General features: G+C 33.8%; 1 protein-coding gene across 9 annotated transcripts in view; it reads right to left on the reverse strand.

Annotated features, from left to right (window-relative positions):
- Positions 1-23,837, reverse strand: part of CEP290 (centrosomal protein 290) — a 92,818-nt gene that overhangs the window by 36,314 nt on the left and 32,667 nt on the right. For 8 of the 9 annotated variants that reach the window (XR_006709189.1, XR_006709188.1, XM_045465229.1 and 5 more), the window contains 12 exons: positions 22,496-22,611; positions 21,148-21,250; positions 20,827-21,057; positions 16,186-16,359; positions 11,033-11,144; positions 8,996-9,201; positions 7,938-8,089; positions 4,862-4,973; positions 3,600-4,055; positions 2,662-2,826; positions 1,241-1,348; positions 896-1,030 (listed from right to left, as the gene is read on the reverse strand). Coding sequence is in view for 7 of the 9 variants with exons in the window: in XM_045465229.1 (XP_045321185.1) it covers positions 896-1,030; positions 1,241-1,348; positions 2,662-2,826; positions 3,600-4,055; positions 4,862-4,973; positions 7,938-8,089; positions 8,996-9,201; positions 11,033-11,144; positions 16,186-16,359; positions 20,827-21,057; positions 21,148-21,250; positions 22,496-22,611 (2,070 nt within the window). In the remaining 2 variants the exon portion in view is untranslated. The remainder of the gene's footprint in view (positions 1-895; positions 1,031-1,240; positions 1,349-2,661; positions 2,827-3,599; positions 4,056-4,861; positions 4,974-7,937; positions 8,090-8,995; positions 9,202-11,032; positions 11,145-16,185; positions 16,360-20,826; positions 21,058-21,147; positions 21,251-22,495; positions 22,612-23,837) is intronic. The other variant, XM_045465230.1, reaches the window with a different exon arrangement.

The raw sequence follows: 23,837 nt of genomic DNA on the forward strand, positions 1-23,837 counted from the left end.
GGTAGTAGATTTAGAAAGGAAATGTAATAAATCATTTCTTTTAGTTTGGCCCAATAACTATCAGAGCCCCAGAAAAGTAAGCCATAAAAGTCAGCTGAGTATAAAAAAATTGGAACTTTAGTGGCCTAGGTCAATGAATCACCATTATAAAATCTGTAGCTTATTAAAATAAAATAGGAAAAATGTTTACTCTTCTGTAGGATTAAGGCAGATATTTTAAATCAAATAACTCAGTGGCAATTCGCATAAGTGACAAATCCTACAATTACTGAAAAAAACTAAGTTTCAATTGATTAAAAATGTACTGTTTACAATTTTTTTTTACTACTTACAAAATTTTTAAATGTATTTACCATTACTATGTTTAGATGCAAACCAAAATGAAAATCATCTTCAGTTTATATTTTCTGTATGATGTAATAAAGAGATTTGATCACATATTAATCAAATTTAAGACCCAGATAAAAGAAATAATTTCTAGCTCTCTTGCAAACCTTTTACCACCCATAAAAGGAATGAACTGAAACTGATTCAGAACATACAGCATGCACTTCAAAATAAAACATAAAAATAAACAAGTATGAAAACAATTCTTGATCATATAGAGAAAAGGTAATATATTGCTCATAAAACTACAAGATGCTTTTTGTTTCCTTTCATGTTTATTACTACTCATCAGTGAGTGACAAGTAGTGATGAAATGATTCACATTAACCCTATCTGGTGTTCCTTATAATAATACTCTTTATTAAGAACATTATACTAGAGTAGAAAAGAAGATTAGAATTAGCAACAGATTCATGATTCTATGCTTCAGCCCTGTTAAAAAATATTTAGAAAATTCTAGAAACATACCCAATAATACACTAATAAAAATGCAAATTCTTCTTATTACCTCTTCTAGTGATTTACAAGTTGCCCGTGTTTCTAGGATTATTCGAACATTTTCCTTAATTTTTCTTAGAGCAATCTCAAGTTGATTTGGAAGGGGCAAACTAGGGTCTGGCAATGATCCTGTCGCCTCTTCAAACTATTAAGAAATAGCAATTTTGAGAAAAAGCAGTTACATCATTAAGAATAATACTGTTACAACTATAGGACAAAACATGGTTAAACCTCACTTATATTTGAAATAAAAGAAGGCAATATCAATAAAATTTGATTGGACTTTAAACCCACTTCTGTGGGTTAACACTATAGGCCATGCTATAGAGTAGCAAACAGAGTTAATCATTCATACCTTTTGTGCTGCTTTTAGTATTTCATTTTGCTGATGGTCAAAAATGTCTAGTTGACGTTCTAGCTCAACTTCTCTTTGATCCCAGGCCATCTGCCTTTCTTCATGAAACTATCAAACACACAGACATTCACCAAGCATATGACAAAAAAGTTTACATACAGGTTCTTATTTAATCCTTACAACAACCCTTTGGGGTCACTGTATTCTCATTTTATGGAAAAAGGATGCAAACTCAGAGAGATTAAGTAACTTGCCTTAGATCACAGAGATAGAAAATGTGACGTCAGGATTTCAATCTCTCCATGCATGCATCCATCCATCACATTTAATGACATGAACTATGTGCTAAGCGCTATTCTAGGCAATAAATAAATACGCATGTAATATGTTACAGGATGATGAGTGCTGGAGAAAAATGAACTTAGATAATCCCTAGTTAGGGAATCTTGATGGTAGAATTTACTGTTGTATACTGGGTGGCTAATGAAGGCCTCACTGATGAGGTAAGACATTGGAGCTAAGACCCAGAAGCAATGAAAGCATAAACAATACAAGGATCTGGGCTAAGAACACTTTAAGTGGAGGGAATAACAAATTTTGAGGCAAGGAAGCATGAGCTTAGGGAATTTTGTCTGCCTCTAAAGTATATGTGCTTTATTCTACACCAAGCTGCCTTCTCCTACTCCATCAATGAGAGCCAGTAGACTCGTAACTGTGAAGAGTCACATAACTAATGTCAAAATAAAAATTAATTATCAAATAAATTTATGTATTATTTCTTTTAAGTTTAAAACTACTATTACAACATAAGTAAATAAATACAAATTTTTGAATGCCTTAGAAAATAAGAAACAGGGGCACCTGGCTGGCTAAGTGGGTTAAGAGTCCAACTCTTGATTTCCATTCAGGTCATGACCTCATGTGAGATCAAACTCTGCGCCAGGCTCTGTGCTGACAGCCCCCTGGAGTCTGCTTGGGATTCTCTCTCTCCCTCTCTCTGCCCCTCCCCCACTCATGCTTGCTCACTTGCTCTCTCAAAATAAATAAATATTAACAAAAATAAGACAAGGAATATGTTATAACAATAATAATAATGAGAGCTACAATCAATTAAGAGTATAATGCACGGGTGCCTGGGTGGTTCTGTCGGTTAAGCATCTGACCCTTGGTTTCGGCTCAGGTCATGATCTCAAGGTTCACAAAATGGAGCCCCATATCAGGCTCTGGGTTAATAGCCCAGAGTCTGCTTGGGATTCTCTCTCTCTCTCCCCTTCCCCAGCTCGCACACATGCATACCGCACACATTCTCTCTCATAATAAATAAACTTAAAAAAAAAAAAGAGAATAATGGAATCACTCATACAATATTCTTATGTTTAGTATCTTAGCAACAAGACCACAAAATAAATATAAAATGAAACCTTGTTTTGCTGCACAATTTCTTCCTCCAGACTGCTGATTGTATGCTCATATTCAGAAATCATATTATTCAAATATTTTATTTCTTCTTTATCCTTGACTAATTCTCTATTTAGTTTAAGCTCTTGAAGACGTAGTTCTTCTATTTTCATATGCCAACTGATTACCTAAACATTTATAAATTACATGTACAAATGTAAACACTGTCCATATAATTATTTCTCCATTGATCCTAATAATTTTCATTGAAATTAATACATATTCTTTGAGATAAAAATTATTCTTGGTTCAGCCACACAGCAAAGTTTATTTAGAATTTTCATAGACTTTTATAAAAATATGTGCCATCTTAACATAAAACATTCTTCAAATTATGTGGGAATGGATAATACTAACACTTTCATTTATTATTTTCATATATGTAATTGAAACATTGGTTTTACTTTCAAAAATGGAAATCCTAAATACTTCTAACCTAGAGATTAAAGTTAAGTAGCAAGGTAATTACTTTTCATTTAATGCATACCAAATGAAGGTAAAAACAAAATTATATTAAAAAGTAAATGTGGGCCTACTACCTGTAAATAATTTTAAACAGATAATAATTATGAAGGGTAGAATTCAACTGATAACCACTATAATGTTTATGAATAACTAAAATTAGTATTTAGCTAATATATATAAACTTTTCTAGAATGTTTAATGTTCTTTGATAGTATACAATCTAAGCATTTCTACCAAAATCACAGTTTAGAAGAGTCTCATTTTATTTTTACAATTAGACATTCAAATAGCCAAGACTTAACTTACAAAACCTAAATGAATAACGTAATTAGAATTTTTGTCTTATACAAAACATTTTTCAGATAGCTATTTATTAAAAACTTAAAATTACTTTGTAACTCTTTTGGAAATACTGAACCAAAAACCAATGTTTTACCTTTTGGGCTCCCCTGGCATCCTTTAAAGTGCTTATTAACTCTTCCAGCCCCTTTAACTTTAATTCCATTTCCATTGCTTTGTTCTCTGTATTTCTATGCTCTTGTTGAGAAGTTTTCATTTCTTGCATTATCTTAAGTTTGTCGTTTTGTAATTGAATCATCGTTTTAGAGAACTTTTCCTGCTGTGCTAAGGGTAAAGCTCCACTAAACTGTCGTCGGAGAGACTGAATTGTTTGGCGCAGATGTTTTGCTCTGTTTCTCCCCTCCAGACGGGCATAATAGAGAGCCTGTTCCTTTTCATCAAGTTTCTGTTCTAAGCGCAAATTACAGGCCTCCATTTTCTGCAGTTTAGATGTAACTGATTCCAACTTGCCAAGCGCAGTAGCCTCACTGATTTGAAGAGAGACGACGTGTTGATGCAACTTGGCAATTAGTGCCTTTTCATCAGACTGTGCCTGATATAAAGAGTATATATTTATAAGTTTCAAGTTTTTCTAATGACACTTTTCATGGATTTAAAACCACGACCTACTACATAAAATTTAAAAAAGTATGCTATATGAGATCCTATAAAAATCTAGCCTGGCTTGGTCACGATCTCGCGGTCCGTGAGTTCCAGCCCCGCATCAGGCTCTGGGCTGATGGCTCAGAGCCTGGAGCCTGTTTCCGATTCTGTGTCTCCCTCTCTCTCTGCCCCTCCCCCGTTCATGCTCTGTCTCTCTCTGTCCCAAAAATAAATAAACGTTGAAAAAAAAAAAAAAAAATCTAGCCTGGCTTTAATACAGATTACCAAAAACTTGTCAAAGAAAAAACCCCAGAATCAAACATACTTAAAATCTAAATCTAGTATCCAACTAAATAACAGTTGGCATATTACTGTTTTGTTGTTTTTTTTTTAAACTTCCATATGTAAATAACAATGCTGGGACAACACTAATGTTGACAACTTTTTTAATCTTAAAAAATTTATAATGGGAGAATATGTAAAAAGCTACATATTAATACGAGAAAATACAGTTCTGAAAGACTTTCTCGTCAAACCTTAATTAGCGACCAGCACAATGTACCTGTAGGTATGTATGTTTTCCTGTATCATGAAAGATATTTCAAATTAAAGAGTTTTCTAATCAGGTTACAATGAACAAGTACAGGAGCTTCCATTTGATACAGCCTCTGATTAAAACCATAAAATTATCCAAAATCTAATGTGAATTTAGGAAAAAGAAAAAAATCCACTTACAAGAGCCAATACTGTACTTACCTGATAGTCTAACAGTTGCATTCTGACAGATTCTACTTCTTTTTCCCTGGACTGTTGTTGTGCATTCAAAATTTCAACTTGTCTTTTGGCAATATCAGAAATCTCTCTCAGTCTAGGAAATGAAAAAATACTTCAGGAACAATTAGGTCCATTTTCTAAGTAAATACTAGTATTTCAGATTTCTAGATTTTTGGAAAAGCCACTAATTTCCAGCATCTCTTCTTGGTGTGACATACTAAAGCAAAATTTCCTAAACCATTTAATGAAATAATTCCATGAGAGTTCTGTCAAAAAAACCACATTCCCAACATCCCTCCCCGTTGAAAATCCGTAATACATAGTATTGTATGCAATGTTGAAAAGTTCCAAAGTAAAAAATTATCTATCTATACAGCATTTTCCAAATGTATATGGCCATAGGACTAATCTCCCACACTTTTTTCATAAGATACTTATTACCCTAGTTTCAAAGAGCTAGAATAAGGTTTAAGGTAGGTTTATTTGACATAATTGTACAGTTAAGGATACAGAAATTTAAGATTCCTAGGTTCCCTAGGTGGATTAATATATGCTTTAAATTTACAAACTACCAGAAATGAAAAAAAGAAAGATTATATGCTTATTACAATTACAAAAAATGGGAGAAGCTTGATGGTAAATTATTAAATTTTCTCCAAGACTACTATTATACGATCACACAGGTAAAGCAAAAATTCATTTTACTCCGGGCTAGAATAATTTTAGTGCACTGTGACATATAAATAAGGTTCCCTTATATTGGTTATAAATGCTCATTACCAGTTACATAAGTTTTAAAAATTAAAATATAATAAAATGCATAATTATAAATTAAATTATCTCAAAAGGTGAGGTCTATGAGGTAAGAGGAAGAATACAAAATGGAGTCCTTCATAGTGAAATGGGCTGAAAATGATGGACATTCTCAAAGGACTATCAATACTCCAAAAAAATGGGTATTACTTTATAATACGCTAATCATAAAACCCTTTTTACAAATTATTTTGTGGTTGACAGATCAACTTATGTTACGGCTCCTATTACGTTTCTACTAAAGTAACACAAAATCACCCATGAGAATGAGTACATAGCATCTATCTCACACACAATATTTACTCCTTAGATATATTTTGTGTTCCAAGTGAATAAACTATTTCCACATGTAAAATAAAAATCACAATGTTACTTTAAGGTTATTAAGTGTAATTATACGAGTTAATATATGTTTAATACCTAGCACAGTATATAGTACTCAAAAAATGTAAACTGAATCAAAATCTGAATTTTTCATTTTACAGCAATCTTATGAAACAAGTAGAAGAGATACTAGTGCTCCCTTAAAAAGGAGAAAAAAACAAGTTATTTCATTATTTTTTTTTAAGTTTATTTATTTTCAGAGAGTGAGAGAGAAATGGGGGGAAGGGGTGAGGGGCAGAGAGAGAGAATCCCAAGCAGGTTCCATGAGGTCAGCACCGAGCTGGATGCGGGGCTCGAACTCACGAACCGTGAGATCATGACCTGAGCCGAAACCAAGAGCCAGATGCTTACCGGAATGAGCCACCCAGGCACCCCTTTGTTTTTTTTAATTAAAAATTATCTTATTGCTAAAAAATGCTAACCATCATCTATCTGAGCTTTCAGCTATCCATAATCTTCTTGCTGGTGGAGGGTCTTCCCTAATGACGCTGACTGATCAGGGTAGTGGCTGCTTAAAGTTGGGGTGGCTATAGCAATTTCTTAATATATTTATTTTATTTACATTTATGTTATGTTGTTTTATTTCAGTATAGTTAAAATACAGTGTTATACTAGTTTTAGGTGTACAATACAGTGATTCAACAATTCCATACGTCACCCAGGGCTCTTCCTGACAAATGCGTTCCTTAATCCCCATCACCTAATTAACCCATCCCCCACCCACCTCTCCTCTGATAACCATCAGTGTGTTCCCTATAGTTAAGAGTCTGTTTTTTGGTTTGTGTCTCTTCCTCTCTCTTTTTTTTCCCTTTGCTTTGTTTCTTAAATTTCACATATGAGTGAAGTCATATGGTATTTGTCTTTTTCTGACATTTATTTCACTTAGCATTGTATTCTCTAGCTCCATCCATGTCGTTGTAAATGGCAAAATTTCATTCTTTTTTATGGCAGAATAATATTCCTTTATATATATACATATACCTACATATACACACCACTTCTTTATCCATTCATCTATCATGGACACTTGGGCTGCTTCTATAATTCGGCTATTGTAAATAAGGCTGCTACAAACATGGAGGTGCATGTATCCTTTGAATTAGTGTTTTTGTTTTGGGGGGTAAATACCTAGTAGTATTTAGGGTAGTTCTATTTTTAACTTTTTGAGGAACAACCATACTGTTTTCCAGTAGTTGCACCATTTGCATTCCCAACAACAGTGCAAGAGGGTTCTTTTTTCTCTACATCCTTGCCAATACTTGTTTTTTATGGTTTGATTTTAGTATTCTGACAGGTGTGAGGTGTTTTTTCATTGCAGTTTTGATTTGCATTTCCCTTGATGCTGAGAGCATCTTTTCATGTGTCCATTGGCCATCTAGATATCTTCTTTAGAGAAATGTCTGTTCATTTCTTCTACCCATTTTTAATCAGATTATTTGTTTTTTTGGGGTTGAGATGTATAATTTCTTTATATATTCTGGATACTAACTTTTTATCAGATATAAGAAACTTAAGTTTAAATAAGTTGACTGACCACCCCACTTCCCTCCAAAAAAATATTAGTATGTGGAAGAACTTGACTGCATAGGGTCTTGATTCCAAATTCAGTGCTTTCTGCAATACTATTCCTGGACTCTGAAAAATATGAATCTTGAAAAGTTATTTCCTCTTCAGTATTATTATTCATGCCTGTTAAAAACTAATCTTGTTAGTATTTAACCTTATTCTTACAAAAAAACAGAAATAAAAACAACCAGTATCAATTCCACTAAGAATATTACCCCGAACCACTGTAATTAGGTTTCTTAAAAATCAATTAGAGTAGATGCACGTAATGACTAAAAAGTTTGCATGCACTTACTTTGACACTTCAACTTTTAGTTCCATTTCGTTCTTCTCTAATTCTAGAATCCGTTGCCTATCAGCATCACTTACTGTCTTGCTCACACTATCAGCTAGTTCATCTCTTAACATCTGTTCCACCTTCTGTGCTTCCAAATTGATTTTGGTAAGCTAAGAAAAGCAACAAAAATGTTCAGATATATTACTTTTTGGTGAGATTTTCTTCTCAACTTAGATATTACCACAGTTCTCTTTACTTAGCATTAGTCTGGATAATGAATTGAGTGTGAAATATTAAGAACAGATTGAAGAGGGTAAAGAGAGTCAGGAACAGATTATAAGAACTCAGGTTATATGCCAACCCACCAAAAGTCATTTATATTAGACAACTCATAGTCTAATATTTGAATCTGATTTTTTAACATTTGTTTGAAACGTAGTTATACTCATTATGCTTGACTTCAATTATATCATCTATAAATAAACATAAATGAGTTAATAAAATCTTAACATATACTTAGTGACTCAGTTAAAATAAACAAAATGACAAATATGTTTTGAAAAGTATACTAATTCTCAAGGTAAACATTATAAATGTGCCGCTTCATCATTAATTGTTGAATATTTGCAAACTGTTTTAATTGCCAACCAATTTAATATTTCTGAGCGTATCAAAAAAGTCTAAAACTTACTATTAAAATGTAAACTCCCAAGAGCAGAGATTACTGCCTATTTTATTTCCTGTGATAAAACTAGCCTCCATACAGTGTCTGGCATGTAACAGGCACTCAATAAATATTTGTTAAATGAATGGATGGTAGTGGAAGGCAATTATCATTACTAAGCAAATAATATCTTTTTACATTAAATCTAATAATGTAATGCTGATGAAAAATAAGAACTCATTCACAGAAATACCTGTCTTCTTTTTAAACGTTTCAGATTTAAAACACATCTTTTATGAAACACGGCACTATATTAACATTACTTCAGAAATACAAACAAATCTCTTACAATATAAAATGTCTAACATGACTAATCCTTTATGCCAATTGCATGATAAAAATTGTATCAAACCTCAGCAAATTTGGTTTCCAATTCAAAATTACGTTCTTCCATTTGCTTTAATGAAGTCCTTGCGTGTTCATACATTTTTTGAGAATGTTCAGCCCGCTGCCTTTCATTTAATTCTTTCATCTCCAGCATAGTAATTTTTTTTGAAATAGAAACAATTTCACTGTTGGTTATTGATTTCTTTGCCTTATCCATGTTTGATTCATTTCCTATATGCAACAATACTAAGTCAATCACAAGCTGTTATCAAAATTAGATGCCAAATATTTTAGAAACTTTTTTTTTTAATTTTTTAACGTTTATTTATTTTTGACAGAGAGGGAGAGAGAGAAACGGAGTGCAAGCAGGGGAGGGGCAGAGAGAGAGGGAGACACAGAATCCAAAGCAGGCTCCGGGTTCTGACCTGTCAGCACAGAGACTGATGCAGGGCTCAAACTCACAAACTATGAGATTATAACCCGAGCTGAAGTCAGACGCTTAACTGACTGAGCTACCCAGGCACCCCTGGACACTGTATACAAGGATGCAATAATATGGTTCCACAGAAAACACACGAGCCTTATGAATTATGATAGACCTAGATTCCAGTCTTAGCTCTGTTACTTACTGTTTGGAAACTGCCTATCCCATTTAATCTCTCGGGAACTTATATTCTTCATCAGTCAAATGATAATAAAAGTTAGTCCTTATAGAAATTTAGGAATTTCTACAGGGAATCCAGCACTTATTTAAGAGAGACAGAGTAAAATGAACAGAGAACTTACTACAATTGTATGTAATACTCTTTTTTTTTATATTTTAGCTTAAATGATACCTTCTTTCAGGTAGCAGTTACATGGAAATCAATTCACTTTTAATTTCTTAAAGAATTAAAAATCACATTTCTAAAAATAGCTTATTTTAGATAATATTAGGCCCAATGTTAGGCTCCACTAAACTACTACATGTCCCAGTTACCAATTTAATAAAACAGCTCTATTTTGTAACAGAAACCTTGAATAACATTAGAGCTCTAAGATCTAGAAAACAAACATATAAAAACACTTTATCCAAAGGAGCAAATTTATTTGAAAATTATAAAGCACAATGCTAGTAAGATAAAATTATTTAAACATCATAAACTAAGATAACCATTTAAAAAATGAATATGGAAAACCATTTGAAAAATGAATAAGGAAAATCCTAGCAGGACCCACAAAGATTTTAATATCTGTTAGATATACATGAAGATGTTCATTGAGCACCATAAACAGCAGCAAAAATAAGAAGACCTCGTGATTTAATCACTCAAACAGTAAGATATTACATGGATATTTGTATGCGTAAGAATGATGAATAAAGCAAATATATTGATATCTACTAAATGAATACAGTATATAATGTTCATTATAATTTACAGTATATGTATGTTTACTATTAGAGTCATTTACATTTTATTTATTTTATTAAGTTTTTATTTAAATTCCAGTTAGTTAACATACAGTGTAATATTAGTTTTGGGTGTATAGTATAGTGATTCTACACTTCTATACAACACCCAGTGCTCATGTAAACATGTATAAGGGAATACAAAAAAATAATAATAGTAAAACTATAGGCAATATAAACTCTTTCCAAAATTATTTTGATGTTTTATGGTGACCTTTTAATTTAAATGTATTAAATGGTACATTCCTAATATAACTTTACACATATTACATGCAGTGGAAAACTTCTAAATATACTACTAAAATATAGGTATTTAAGATTATCACCAGTCTTTATGGTTAAATGGTTCAAAATAGTTAATGCTCTGTCATAATTTTTTAACATATATGATTCAACTAGGAACTAATCTCATCTACTAACTAAAAACCAAATTTTGGTAGAGATTAGCATAAGATACTATTCATCAACTGTCTGCTAAATTAAACTGTTAGGCAGAGTTCATTTTTATCAAAATACTTCCTTTTCATCTGATATAGAAAAGGAACTATAAATGAATAACGTATTCACTATTAGATCTTCATCATTTTACATTATCAGAGTCATCATACTTACCTAATTTAGTTTCTTGTTCCCAGGCTTGTTCAACAGTGTAAAGTTTTTCCTTGGTAATCTCCAGTTCTTTATTTATAGACTCCACTTGTTCTTTCAGGGATGCATTTTCACACTCAATAAAACAGAAACATCACTGAGAAACTACATTATAATTCAGACTAATATGATATAAGTGATATTGACTTAACTTTATATAATATCTCCTAAAACTCACAATCCAGGTTTTTTTAAACAAAATTAGGAGCTCCCCTACATGTAATATATACACACATACATATACAAACACACGTATATACACACACACATATATAAAGAAAGTATGTTAAAATAATCAAAATCTTATATATCCAATATGTGACTTCCGAATATTAGCTTCTGCTATGTTCACTTTGGCCAAGCTGGAATTCTTAGAGTTTCTCACACAGTTACCGAGCATCACTAGCACACCATCATGTCAGGTGCTGTACTTCATGTCCACGGTGAAAAGAAACAGACAAAATACTGGCCTTCACAGGCCTCACCATTTAGCATCTGTGGGTATCTGTGTGTAGCAGGAGTTGGGGAGGGTATGGAAGGCAGAAGACAGTGAACAGGTAAGCAAACCAAAAACTCTAAGAATGTAAAGATCTAGAAAGAAACAGAGTATGGATCCAGAGCAAAATAAAAGGAACCATATCAAGATAGAAAGGTTAAAGAAGGTATTAACTACTGAGGAGGTGGCATTTAAGTCAAAAGCTAAGGTATGAAAAGGAGCCTTTTTTTTTTTTTTTTTTTTTTTTGTTTATGTATTTATTTTGAGAGACAGAGCAAAAGCATGAGAGGGGCAGAGAGAGAAGGAGAGAGAAAATCCCAAGCAGGCTCCACACTGTCAGTGCAGTCCCATGTGGGGCTCAAACCCATGTACCGTGAGATCATGACCTGAGCCAAAATCAAGAGCTGGACACTTACCCACCTGAGCCACCCAAGGGCTCAAGGAGCCAGTGTTGACAAGAAGCCAGCAAGAGAGAAGAGCTATGTGTTGATAAACCCTGATGCTCTGATGAAGGACTGAGTTTGGGGCATTAGAGGACTTAAGCACAGACAGCAAAAATAACAGCGACGAGTGGTATAAGATAAAGTTGGAGTGATAATAGGGGGTCATACCAGGCAAGGCATGGTATGTCACGATAAGGAACTAGAACTTAACTTAATATATAATAGGAAATCATTTAAACATCTTAAGGAGGAAGTTTTTTTTTTTTAATTTTAATGTTTATTTATTTTTGAGAAAGAGACTGAGCATGAGCAGGGGAGGGGCAGAGAGGGGGAGAGACAGAATCCAAAGCAGGGTCCAGACTCTGAGCTGTCAGCAGAGCCCAAAGCAGAGCTTGAACTTATGAACTGCGAGATAATGACCTGAGCTGAAGTCGGATGCTTAGCTGACTGAGCCACTCAGGAGCTTCTTTAAGAAGGACGTTTTAGGGGCGCCTGGGTGGCGCAGTCGGTTAAGCGTCCGACTTCAGCCAGGTCACGATCTCGCGGTCCGTGAGTTCGAGCCCCGCATCAGGCTCTGGGCTGATGGCTCAGAGCCTGGAGCCTGTTTCCGATTCTGTGTCTCCCTCTCTCTCTGCCCCTCCCCCGTTCATGCTCTGTCTCTCTCTGTCCCAAAAATAAATAAACGTTGAAAAAAAAAAAAAAAAAAAAAAAGAAGGACGTTTTAAACAACCATTCTGAATGCAATGTGGAGAATAAATAAAGGGGTAAGCAGAGAAATCAAAATTAAGAAAATATAAAATCCTGATGAGTAGGGTCATAGCAGTGAAGATGGAGAAAAGACACACATATGAATGAATTACATTTGGGAAATAAAAATGACAGGGGAAAGGAATGACAGAAAGTAACTCTAAGTTATCTGCCTTCATGGAGTAGATAACAGCAGCACCTATTGAAACGGAAACAACTATGAAAGAAACAGACATTCTGGATATGTTAAATTTGAGATCCTCTTGAAACAGGAGTTGTAAAATAGATAATCCCATTACAGTACCGAAAAGGCAGACTGGACACAAAAATGTAGGAGTTGGCACATAAATTTAATATGCTCATTTACTTTGTTTTAACAAACAGAATACTAACTATATGCCAGGTATTCTAAGCCCTTGAATGATAAAGAAATTCTGTCCTAGAACTTGTGTTGGGCAGGAGGTAGTTGGAAAAGAAGCCAATACATAATACAATGTTACATAATACATATTATGAAGAATAACAGGATAATGAGTTTTTATTTATTTTTTTTTTTTAAGGGGACGTTATGATAAAAAAGAAAGCAAGATAAGGGAATACAATGTGACTTTCCGGTAATGTGCACAATTACAACCCCATTCTAGATACTATAAATACATAGGGAAAAAAAAAAAAAAAAAAAAAAGAGGGCTTAGGGGTTTTAACATCTTTCTACCTTTTTTTCCCTCTTACTTCCAGACTTTCAAGAACTCTGGTCTTGCTCCAGATGCCATTCTTATTCCCCTGCCCTCGGTGGGGTGCCCTGCACCCACACTTTTACCACCCACCTCTAGAATCTTCAATTGACCTCTCTCTATTTGCTCTAAACTTTCTTTCCCTCTACCCTCAAACTTCATTGGCCTGTTTAAAAAAAAAAGAAAAAAAAAAAAAAAACAGTTGATAAAATAAATCCTTCTCTTGATCCTACTTCAACCTGTATCTAATTTCTTTTTACTTCTATCATCAGATTTTTAGTTTTTCTGTTGCCTTATCACCCACCCATTCAGTTTTTGCATTTTCTTATCATCCACTCTCTTTATATTCTGAAAATTGATTTTTACCACTTTTACTCTCAATAAAGTCTACCCTTGGGGCTCCTGGTTGGCTCAGTCAGTTAAGTGGCCAACTCTTGATTTCAGCTCAGGTCGTATCTCACAATTGTGAGACTGAACTCTGCATTGGGCTCTTCGCTGAGCATGAAGTCTGGTTGGGCTTCTCTCTCTCTTGCTCTCTCTCAGCCCCTCCCCTGCTCTCGCTCTCTCAAAATAAATAAATTTAAAAAAAAGAAAAAAGGAACTTTACTCTTGAAAGGCATCAACACTTTCCTAATCACATCTGATGACTTTTGCACCATGGCTCTACACCATTAATAACTCTCTCGAGGTCAACATTTATTAGTTCTGTGTGCCAAAGAGGAAGTACTAAACACATAAAAGTGCATTAAATAGATTTCCTGATATCAAGAAGAATATATTCCAGTAGGGGATGAAGACATACAAACACTCTTAGTATGATGTAATATAAATAGCAGAAACAGGTACAAGATAGAGAATATAGACAGAGAGACTTTGTTCTATAAAGAAAGATGCTTCAGAAAAAAAGATAGTGTCTGAACAAAGGTTTTTCTTTTTTTAATGTTTATTTATATTGAGTTTATTTATTAATTTAATGTTTATTATTTACTATTTATTTATTTAATGTTTATTTGTTATATATAACATTTTTAATGTTTATTTATATTACTTATTATGGGAGAGGCAGAGAGAGGAAGAGACACAGAATCCAAAGCAGGCTCCAGGCTCCGAGCTGTCAGCACAGAGCCCAATGTGGGGCTCGAACTCACAAACTGAGATATCATGACCTGAGCCGAAGTCAGATGCTTAACTGACTGAGCCACCCAGGTGCCCCTGAACAAAGTTTTAAACATGAATAGAAATTCACTGAGCACATAAGTGGAGAGCCCTGGGAGGGCTTTCGAGACAAGGAAACAGCAGGTACATAAGAATATATATATGAGAAAAAACACTGTGTCCCAGCAAACTGGTAGTTCAATTTCAAAAACAAATTGTAAAAGTACTTAGAGCACCATAGGAGATGACATGAGGTAAGTGGGGGCTAATCACAAAAGGAATTTGGCTTTTATTCTTTAAGTGACTGACAGTGATTGATAGGTGTGAAGCAAAGGCGTTGTCCCATGGCCAGATTCATATTTAGAATGACCATTGTGGTGGAAGTAAGAAGGGGGTTACACAGGAGATAGGGATAGAGTAAGGGCTACCACAATACACATAATAAAGAATAAAACTGACACGTTGTTAATAGGGATAAAAATATACTCAGAATTATAATCGAGATGTGGGAAAGAATATAACACAAATGCATTTTTTTTTTTTAATTTTAAGGAAAGATGAAAAATATTCTTTGGAAAAATAGATAAATAAGTTAAAAATTACTCATTGCTGTTATCTACATAATATGTTTCTTACATGGATTTTCTTGTTTTTTTTTTTTTTTTTTTTTCTTACATGGATTCTAAAATCATACAGAGGAAGAATGCAAAGGACATGAAAAATAGGGAAAAATAAAATAAATTATTACCACACCTAAATATTCAAAATTTTCTACAAAAATTAACATAATCCTCTCCCTTTGGCAAAACAGTAAAAAGTAAACTGATCATGATTATTGCTAGTTAGTATTAATAAATCACTCAGATATTTTTATAGGAGTCATTCACAGCTATTCAAAATAACATTTGGGTGTTTTATTGAATGTGTCCCTCTAAGCAAGTAAAATCTATGAAGCTAACAAAATCAGACCTCATTCCACTCCTAGGAGAAGATCACAAAAGAGAAGATGTCAAAAGGCACAAGCCCCTATTTCTGAAGAGGAAGATGAACAAATCAGGAGCTGGTTTTGCTTGCGTTAAAGGTATGGAGGTCAAGTGGCTAGAAGAGGACGACAAGGGTTCTGGGCCATATCCACAGACTGTTTGAATGAATATGTGATACTTCATCCTATTTTTCTTATCTGTACAGTTAGAAAGGATGGGGATTTCCAGAGTTCATCCAGGGTCAGGAAGAGCCATTCTTGGCTATATCCATCCCAAGAAACATAAACCAAGGGGTACAAGAAAATAAGTTGCACTGGGATCAGGGGGAAGAGAGAAGGATGGGTACTTAATGATGCCTCCTCTTTCGGTTACAATCATCTGTAACCTGTCTGGTTCATGCTTCTGTTTCTTTTTTAAGTGCCTGGTGCTAAGCGGCTTGATTCAATAAAATTCTGCAAGTGGACTAAGGAGGATGAAAAGATGAAGTCATTCCGCACCTACAGATAGTACCCAAGAGGAATAGCTAATATTACAAGGTTCAAGGACTATATACACTTACCTCTAAGTGTTCCAAGTTATTTGTTCTTTGAACAAGCATATTATCTTTTTGCAAGATGTCCCTGTATTTCGCAGTCAGTTCATTGTACTGTTTATTGGCCAATTCTAGCTCAGACAAAGAAACACTATTATCTATAACTTTTTGCAGAGCTGCAATCTTGAAAATGGCCATTTCCTATGTAAACAAAGACACACTGAGTCAAGTTGGTGTATTTTTTCCTAGTGAAGTACTAGCCACTTTTCAGAAGGATAAGATAATATAGCTGAAAGCAAAACAGATTTTAGAATCACTAAAGAAAAGATTTCTTATGTATTAAAAATATTACAATAATTATTCATTTCTTTAGTAGAAGAAATAGTACTATTTAGAAATTTTAAATCATAATAAAAATGAAAAAAAAGGAAATCCTTTCATAACTATCATAGTGAAATGAAATTCAATTTCAGAAAAGCATAATACACAGCAGCAAGAAAATATGTATCACCCAGAATAATACTACTTGGCAATGAGAAAAAATGAAATCCTGCCAGTTGCAGCATCATGGATGGAACTGGAGGGTATTATGCTAAGTAAAATAAGTCAGGCAGAGAAAGACAGATACCATATGTTTTCACTCATATGTGGAACTTGAAAAACTTAACCGAAGACCATGGGGGAAGGGAAGGGGAAAAAATAGTTACAAACAGAGGGAGGGAGGCAAACTGTAAGAGACTCTTAAATACAGAGAACAAACTAAGGGTTGATGGGGGTGGGGGAGAGGGGAAAATGGGTGATGGGCATTGAGGAAGGCACTTGTTGGGATGAGCACTGGGTGTTGCATGTAAGCGATGAATCAGAGGAATCTACCCTCAAAACCAAGAGCACACTATATACACTGTATGTTAGCCAGTTTGACAATAAATTGTATTAAAAAAAAAAAAGAATGTACCTCTGGATGGCTTCTCTAAATTTCATAACCATAAAAATAACTTGCCTTTAGTTAGCTGAATGGCAAAATTAGATTTACCACATTACAATTTACCTATTTCTGCTTATTATAATTACACAGACTAGTTTTGTAATAAAAGAGAAAACCTTTTATTCACATGAAAGAAACAATACTTAGTGAGAAAAATTTTCTCTCAATTAGCTGTCTCTAATAATACCAATGACTTTAGTTACTTGTTTTACATTCTACTCATCAGCTATACAATTATAAAAATTCACTACTCGAAGACTCTGTATTAACACTAAGAAGAAACATCTGAACTTCTCTCTAAAGTTGACGAAGTAGTGCAAGGAATAACCAAATTTATAAAGTGAGGAAGATAAAGAACTACAGTTAAAATTTCTCGTGAAGGATAGCAATGAGGGAGAAATATTTGTGGTAGTGCTTCATATCTCATTTTGATAGCTTCTTTTCCATTTAAATAAGTACACATAATTCTACCTTACTCTTAGAATCTGATTTCACACATTCTTTGTGTGGGGAGGGGTTTCCTATTTCCCATCTCCTAAAAATATCCAATTTTCAGCTTTCCAATTGTTGTGTACTATCTCCCCAAATCCAGGTCGAATAGTCAGGTTGAACAGAAGAACATTCTAGTTCTTTTTTCCCCTTCTATCTCACACACTCACTATATTTGCAATACTTCAGGAAAGCACAAAAGTAAAAAACAAGTACATTTCTTAAGACTCAAAATGTCCTGGAGCACGTGGGTGGCTCAGTTGGTTCAGCGTCCGACTTTGGCTCAGGTTATCATCTCACAGTTTGTGAGTTCGAGCCCCGCGTTGGACTCTGTGCTGACAGCTCAGAACCTGGAGCCTGCTTCGGATTCTGTGTCTCCCCCTCTCTTTGCCCCTCCCCCACTTGCTCACTCACTCTCTCTTTCTCTCTCTCAAAATAAACACTAAAAAAATTTTTTAAAAAGACTCAAAATGTCCTTATCACATGTCCAAATAAAAACAGCTTTAATTATTCAACAAGTTCCTTTCTGCATCAGGATTCAGCTTTAAGATCATATTGAAAGTAATTTTGTTAGCATGACAATTTCACTTATTACTATCCTTAAAAGGAACTCAACTTCATTTTAATTTTACTTTGAACGCTTATGCGTTTATATGATCCTATGTAAATTTGGACATGTAAACTGAACATGTACATGCTTAAAATAAGCTATATAAGACAAGATGTAAAGCAAGGTATAGAAGAGTACACACAGCATGCAACTTCTTGTGTCTGTTAATATCTTCGAAAAGAAACATTAAAAAGATGATCAGTTACCTATAGCAGTTAGGGAAGAATGGAGTCAAAGGTACAGGGACAGAAGATTTCTCTGACTACATGTTTAAAAGATGCAAATGTTTCATATATTCAAATCAATTTTAAAAAAGAAACTAAAAGTAACTATGAGTTTGAAGACAAATGCAAAACAAATGAGCCTAATTATACATCAAATTTATAGTATAACCTCAAAAGGAGGAGAATTATTTCAAGTTACTGTAGAATATATTACCTTGACTATACATCCTATTGAAAGATATTCTAAGGAAAATAAGAACTATAAGGAAATTAAAATTTTTTTTAGGTTTATTTATTTATTTTGAGAAAGACAGAGACAGAGTGAGCAGGGGAGGGGCTGAGAGGGAGGGAGAGAATCCCAAGCAGGCTCCTCACTGTCAGCACAGAGCCTGATGTGGGGCCTGCACTCACAAAATCGTGAGATCATGCCCTGAGCCAAAACCAAGAGTTGGACGCTTAACAGACTGAGCCACCCAGGCACCCCAAGAACTATAAAGATATTTTAAACTAAATCTGGTAGCACTGCTGTTGTTATTGCTAATACCAATGCAAGATTATCTTCAAATTAATGTGTAAATATTACAGAATAATTATTTTAATATTAATAACAGATTTCCATGTAAGAAAAAAGTAATATGAGTATAAAATCAAATGTTAGTAAAAACTCCATACTATTTCCTAAACCCCACTATGTTAAATCTGAAATGTGGAGATAACAGTATGAACTCATGTTTTAAATATACACATATTTTCCTAACTTGCTCACTGAAAAGGACTAGTAGCAATGACATTTCAAGAGCAATAGCACCTAGTGACCAGTTTTGGCATCTAAATGCCTTTACCACTAAAAATAACCAGGGTACTTTAGAGAAATGGTTTATTCCAAGTCTGGATTAAAGTATTCAATGTAAATCTTGGATATCCTGTTGTGCCAGAAAAGAAACCAGCATTTGAGGCTTGGTTCAAAGACTACTGGATTCTTGTCAAAAGGAAACAAGAACTAGCTTTAAAGGGGTCCCGTTGGCCAAAATGAAGACAAATAATGACTAAGTGTGTTAGTCTGTAATGATACTGAAAGAAGAGAAAGATGGGGAAGTCGGGCAAACAGGTAGAAGAAGCAGAGTATATCAACTCTGATTTCTGAAGACTAGTCATTAAAAGGAAAGGATGAAGCTTTTGTCTTGCCTTTCTAGTAGGAACTATACTTCAAAATAACCGAATAGGCTGGGCTAATGAAGAAAAGGTCTATATTTTATAAAAGAATATCTGCTAATAAGTGTAGAAAGTATAATATAACTAGAAAAATAATGTTTGCAACTCTAATGAAATAACTGAGTCAGGTAACAACAATCATCAGTGGATGCTAAACCCATTATGAGCACTGACAAAGAATTGGTTATTTGCATGGACCAAAATATCACCAGTTAACTAAATCACTTTATAATAGAGATATATGGCTGTCTCCCCCTTAAGATAATAATCACTCATTAAACACAGGACTACCAGACATTCCATCTCTTGAAGTGATGCAATATAAATAATTACTTCTAAAGTACAAAGCATTACTGATGGAGTATTCTTGTCAAAAAACGTTTAATCTGACATAAACAAGGCTTCAAAGCTTTTAGTAAATAACAAATAGAGGAACAAACAAAATTACAAAAGAAAATAATCACGAATCTTCAACATTTTTCACAAAGAGAAGAAGAAAAACAGGGGAGATTCTATGAATATTGAAGACATGAAAAAAAATACTTATGACATGTAATACCCAAATACAACACAGGGTCCTTAACTGGATCCAGGGATAATGGAGGAAATGTGAATATGGTCGGGACATTAGATCATGTGAGGCAATTATTGCCAATTTTGTTAGATGTGATAAAGTTTGTGGTTATGTAAACAAAAAAAGGCTTTTTTAGAAATGCACACTAAAATATTTAGGGAAGAAATGTCTACAATTTATTCCTACAAAAAACAGATGAAACAATTATGGCAGAACGTTAATAGATGTTAACTATTGGGGCGCCTGGGTGGCGCAGTCGGTTAAGCGTCCGACTTCAGCCAGGTCACGATCTCGCGGTCCGTGAGTTCGAGCCCCGCGTCGGGCTCTGGGCTGATGGCTCAGAGCCTGGAGCCTGTTTCCGATTCTGTGTCTCCCTCTCTCTCTGCCCCTCCCCCGTTCATGCTCTGTCTCTCTCTGTCCCAAAAATAAATAAACGTTGAAAAAAAAAATTAAAAAAAAAAAAAAATAGATGTTAACTATTAATCCAGGTGATGGCTGTTCATTGTATGATCCTCTCTTCCTCATAACTGAAAGTTTTCATAGAGTAAAAAAAAAAAAAGAAAATCAGATGTACCTTAAATCGTTGCAAACGTCCAATTTTTTCACCAACTTCAGCTTCCATTGATATCAATTCATTCTTCTGTTTCCCGTTTTCTTTCCTAAGCTGTCGCTCCAATTCTACTAAAGTAGTATATTGTCTTATAAGTGACTTTTCATTCACTTGCAAGACTGTAATTTTTCTACTATATTCTGAAAGTGTTTTTTTCATTTCATCCGAATCCATCTGAAGAGCACTAAGCAAATTCTGCACAAAGACACGTTTACATTATTTAGTGAACGTAGCTATCTTAATTTGTACAATAGTATATATTGATTTTGAAGGGTTTTTACTCACATTATATTCTTTTACTTTTATAGCACCTTGTTGGATTTGATCCTCAAGTTTTTTCTTTTCCTCTTTCATTGTTTCAGATTCTGTTTTCCAGGTCTCCTTTTCACTTAAAATAAAAAATGACAATATAATAAACCTAATACTTACAGAAAAAGATAACTTTAAATTATGGAAATTTAAAGTTTTCATGAAATAACAGACATCATAGCTACTGGTATCCGATAACAGAATAACTCAAAATTCCATTCCAAAAGGATTTAGCCTGTAAGTTATAGTTTTATTAAATAAATGCAGTGTAAAGAAATTATCAAGTTACTTTCATTATTCCATAAATCACAACTCTACAACTGTTACAATATAACAACTGATGATGGATCTTATAAACAATTTATTGAAAACAGAAAATAGGAAAATAATCAACACTCCAAAGTAATTCTGGAAATTAGGTCTCAATTTTCAGACCCTAGTCTTAAGCTTCAGTGTTAAATACTTGCGAAATATAGAATACAAACATTATTAGAAATCATTTGACTTAAAAGGTGTGTAAGATACTGCTACCCACCCAAGAGACATTCCAGTCACCAGAAATCCAGTCAGCATAAACAAATTACAGTGACACCATTCATTCTCTTTGCTACTGAATGGTTTGGACTTGAACATAGGACTCGGACAGCTCATTGGCCCAACTCTGGCTAAAGTGATCTGAGTCAAAATCTGCTCTGCTAGAAGACTTTGGAAAAAATGTTTTATCTAAAAATGAAAAGTCATGTGGAAAAAAAATTGCCTCTTCTTCAGCGGGCATGATTCCATCTTTCTTGAACTCCTGCATCTGTTTTATAATAGGAGATAATAACAACCCCTAAACATGACCTACCCTATAATTAGCTTTGGGTTTCTTGTTAGATCACATAATAATTACCCTTCATGTTTAAATTACCTTTGCTCAGGTATTCTAATGACTAATAATAAAATTTTTCTGTTGATACAGATGAAATAGCAGAGATATGGAGAAATGTAATAGTCTCAATGGATATATATCAATAATGCTGACAGTGATGATGAAGAATGATGCTAACAGCTGACATTTACAAAATATTCATGTGCCAGGACATTTACCAAATGCTCATATCTGAGCATTTCCATATAACAATTTAATTAAATTTTATAACAACCCTATGAAAAAGGCATTACTATCTCAGAAATTTATAGATAAGGAAACTAAGACATAAAATAGGAGGAAAGAGGTATGAGGGAAGGGTAAAACAAAATACCTAAGTGTTCCCTTACATTAGTTTCATCATTAATAAGAACATACTGCAACCAAATTATAAAGTTTTGCTAACATTTATACCTTAGATATTCTTTATATAATAAACTCTGTTGATGACGAATCACTGCAAATTTTCTGTTATAGTCCTCAAGAGAATCTTCTAAATTTTTTAATTTATTTTCTTTATATTCTAGTTCCTAAAAATTGGTTTAGAAATAAGGATTAAAAAAGAATAAGAATATATTTTATATTCGAAAGTATAAATTCATAATCTGACAAGATTACAGAAAAATATATAGAAGAGAATAGTTACCAAATCCATTAGCAGCTCAGATAATTTCTATACTATTTTGAACATTTTAGTTTAAGGCATATGGAATGAGGCAATATGTTTAAAAAGAAGTACTATAAAATTGGTAACATTATTTTTATCATATTTGTTAGTTTCCGTAACCATATAAATTATCAGATACAATGGCTACAAACTTACCTCCAGTCCACTCAGCCTCACAGACCCTTTTGTGAACTTAACTGTTCATGCCTCTATTCAAATGTCCTTTCCAATTATTTCATTTTATAAATGAAGAAAGAGACTTGGAAAGATTAGCTTAACATTAAAAAACTCATCACCACTACACTTGGTAATCATTTCTAAGCATATATAGTATGGCAAACTTGGTGTCAGATGCTACATTTACATGCAGATCGAACACTGAAATCAGGTCATGACTCTAAAGGCTTTGGCTATGTCCATCACTCTTAGGTATGGGAGTCCAAGTACCTGTTTTGCCACTATGAACAGGTTTTCAGAGTCCCAATACGTGCTCCCTAATCTACCACAATACCTCTCATGTTTTTTTTTTTCTATAAAGATAAAAAAAATGAATTTCATCTCAAGCAACGTGACAATACTGTCATTACTTGTTGACAGTGTCCTATACTGCAGGAGAATAAGTTATAAAGAGCTAAGGGGTGCCTGGGTGGCTCAGTTGGTTAAGCATCTGACTCTTGATTTCAGCTCAGATCATGATCTCACAGTTCATGAGTTCGAGCCCCATGTCGGGCTCCTTCCTCACTGACAGCATGGAGCCTGCTTGGGATTCTCTCTCTCCTGCTCTCTCTGCCTGTCTCTCTCAAAATAAATAAACTTAAAAAAATTTGCTAAAGTTATAAACTTAAAAGTAGTAATATAACATGCACTATAAAGTAATGTTCTAATAAGTGGTAAGGTTGTCCCTCCCTGACTTAGATAACACACAAATTCTAATTTTCAAAAAAAGATTAATTTCCAAATACAGAAACAAGTATTTGATAATCAGAACTCAAGTACAGTTACAAATGGATCATCTAGGAGATGGAAACAGTAGTGCTTATAATCAAAAATGCATTTTCATTGATTTCAAACGCATTTTTGTAATTATAT

Source organism: Leopardus geoffroyi, chromosome B4, assembly GCF_018350155.1.
Source record: "Leopardus geoffroyi isolate Oge1 chromosome B4, O.geoffroyi_Oge1_pat1.0, whole genome shotgun sequence".
NCBI classification, from domain to species: domain Eukaryota; kingdom Metazoa; phylum Chordata; class Mammalia; order Carnivora; family Felidae; genus Leopardus; species Leopardus geoffroyi.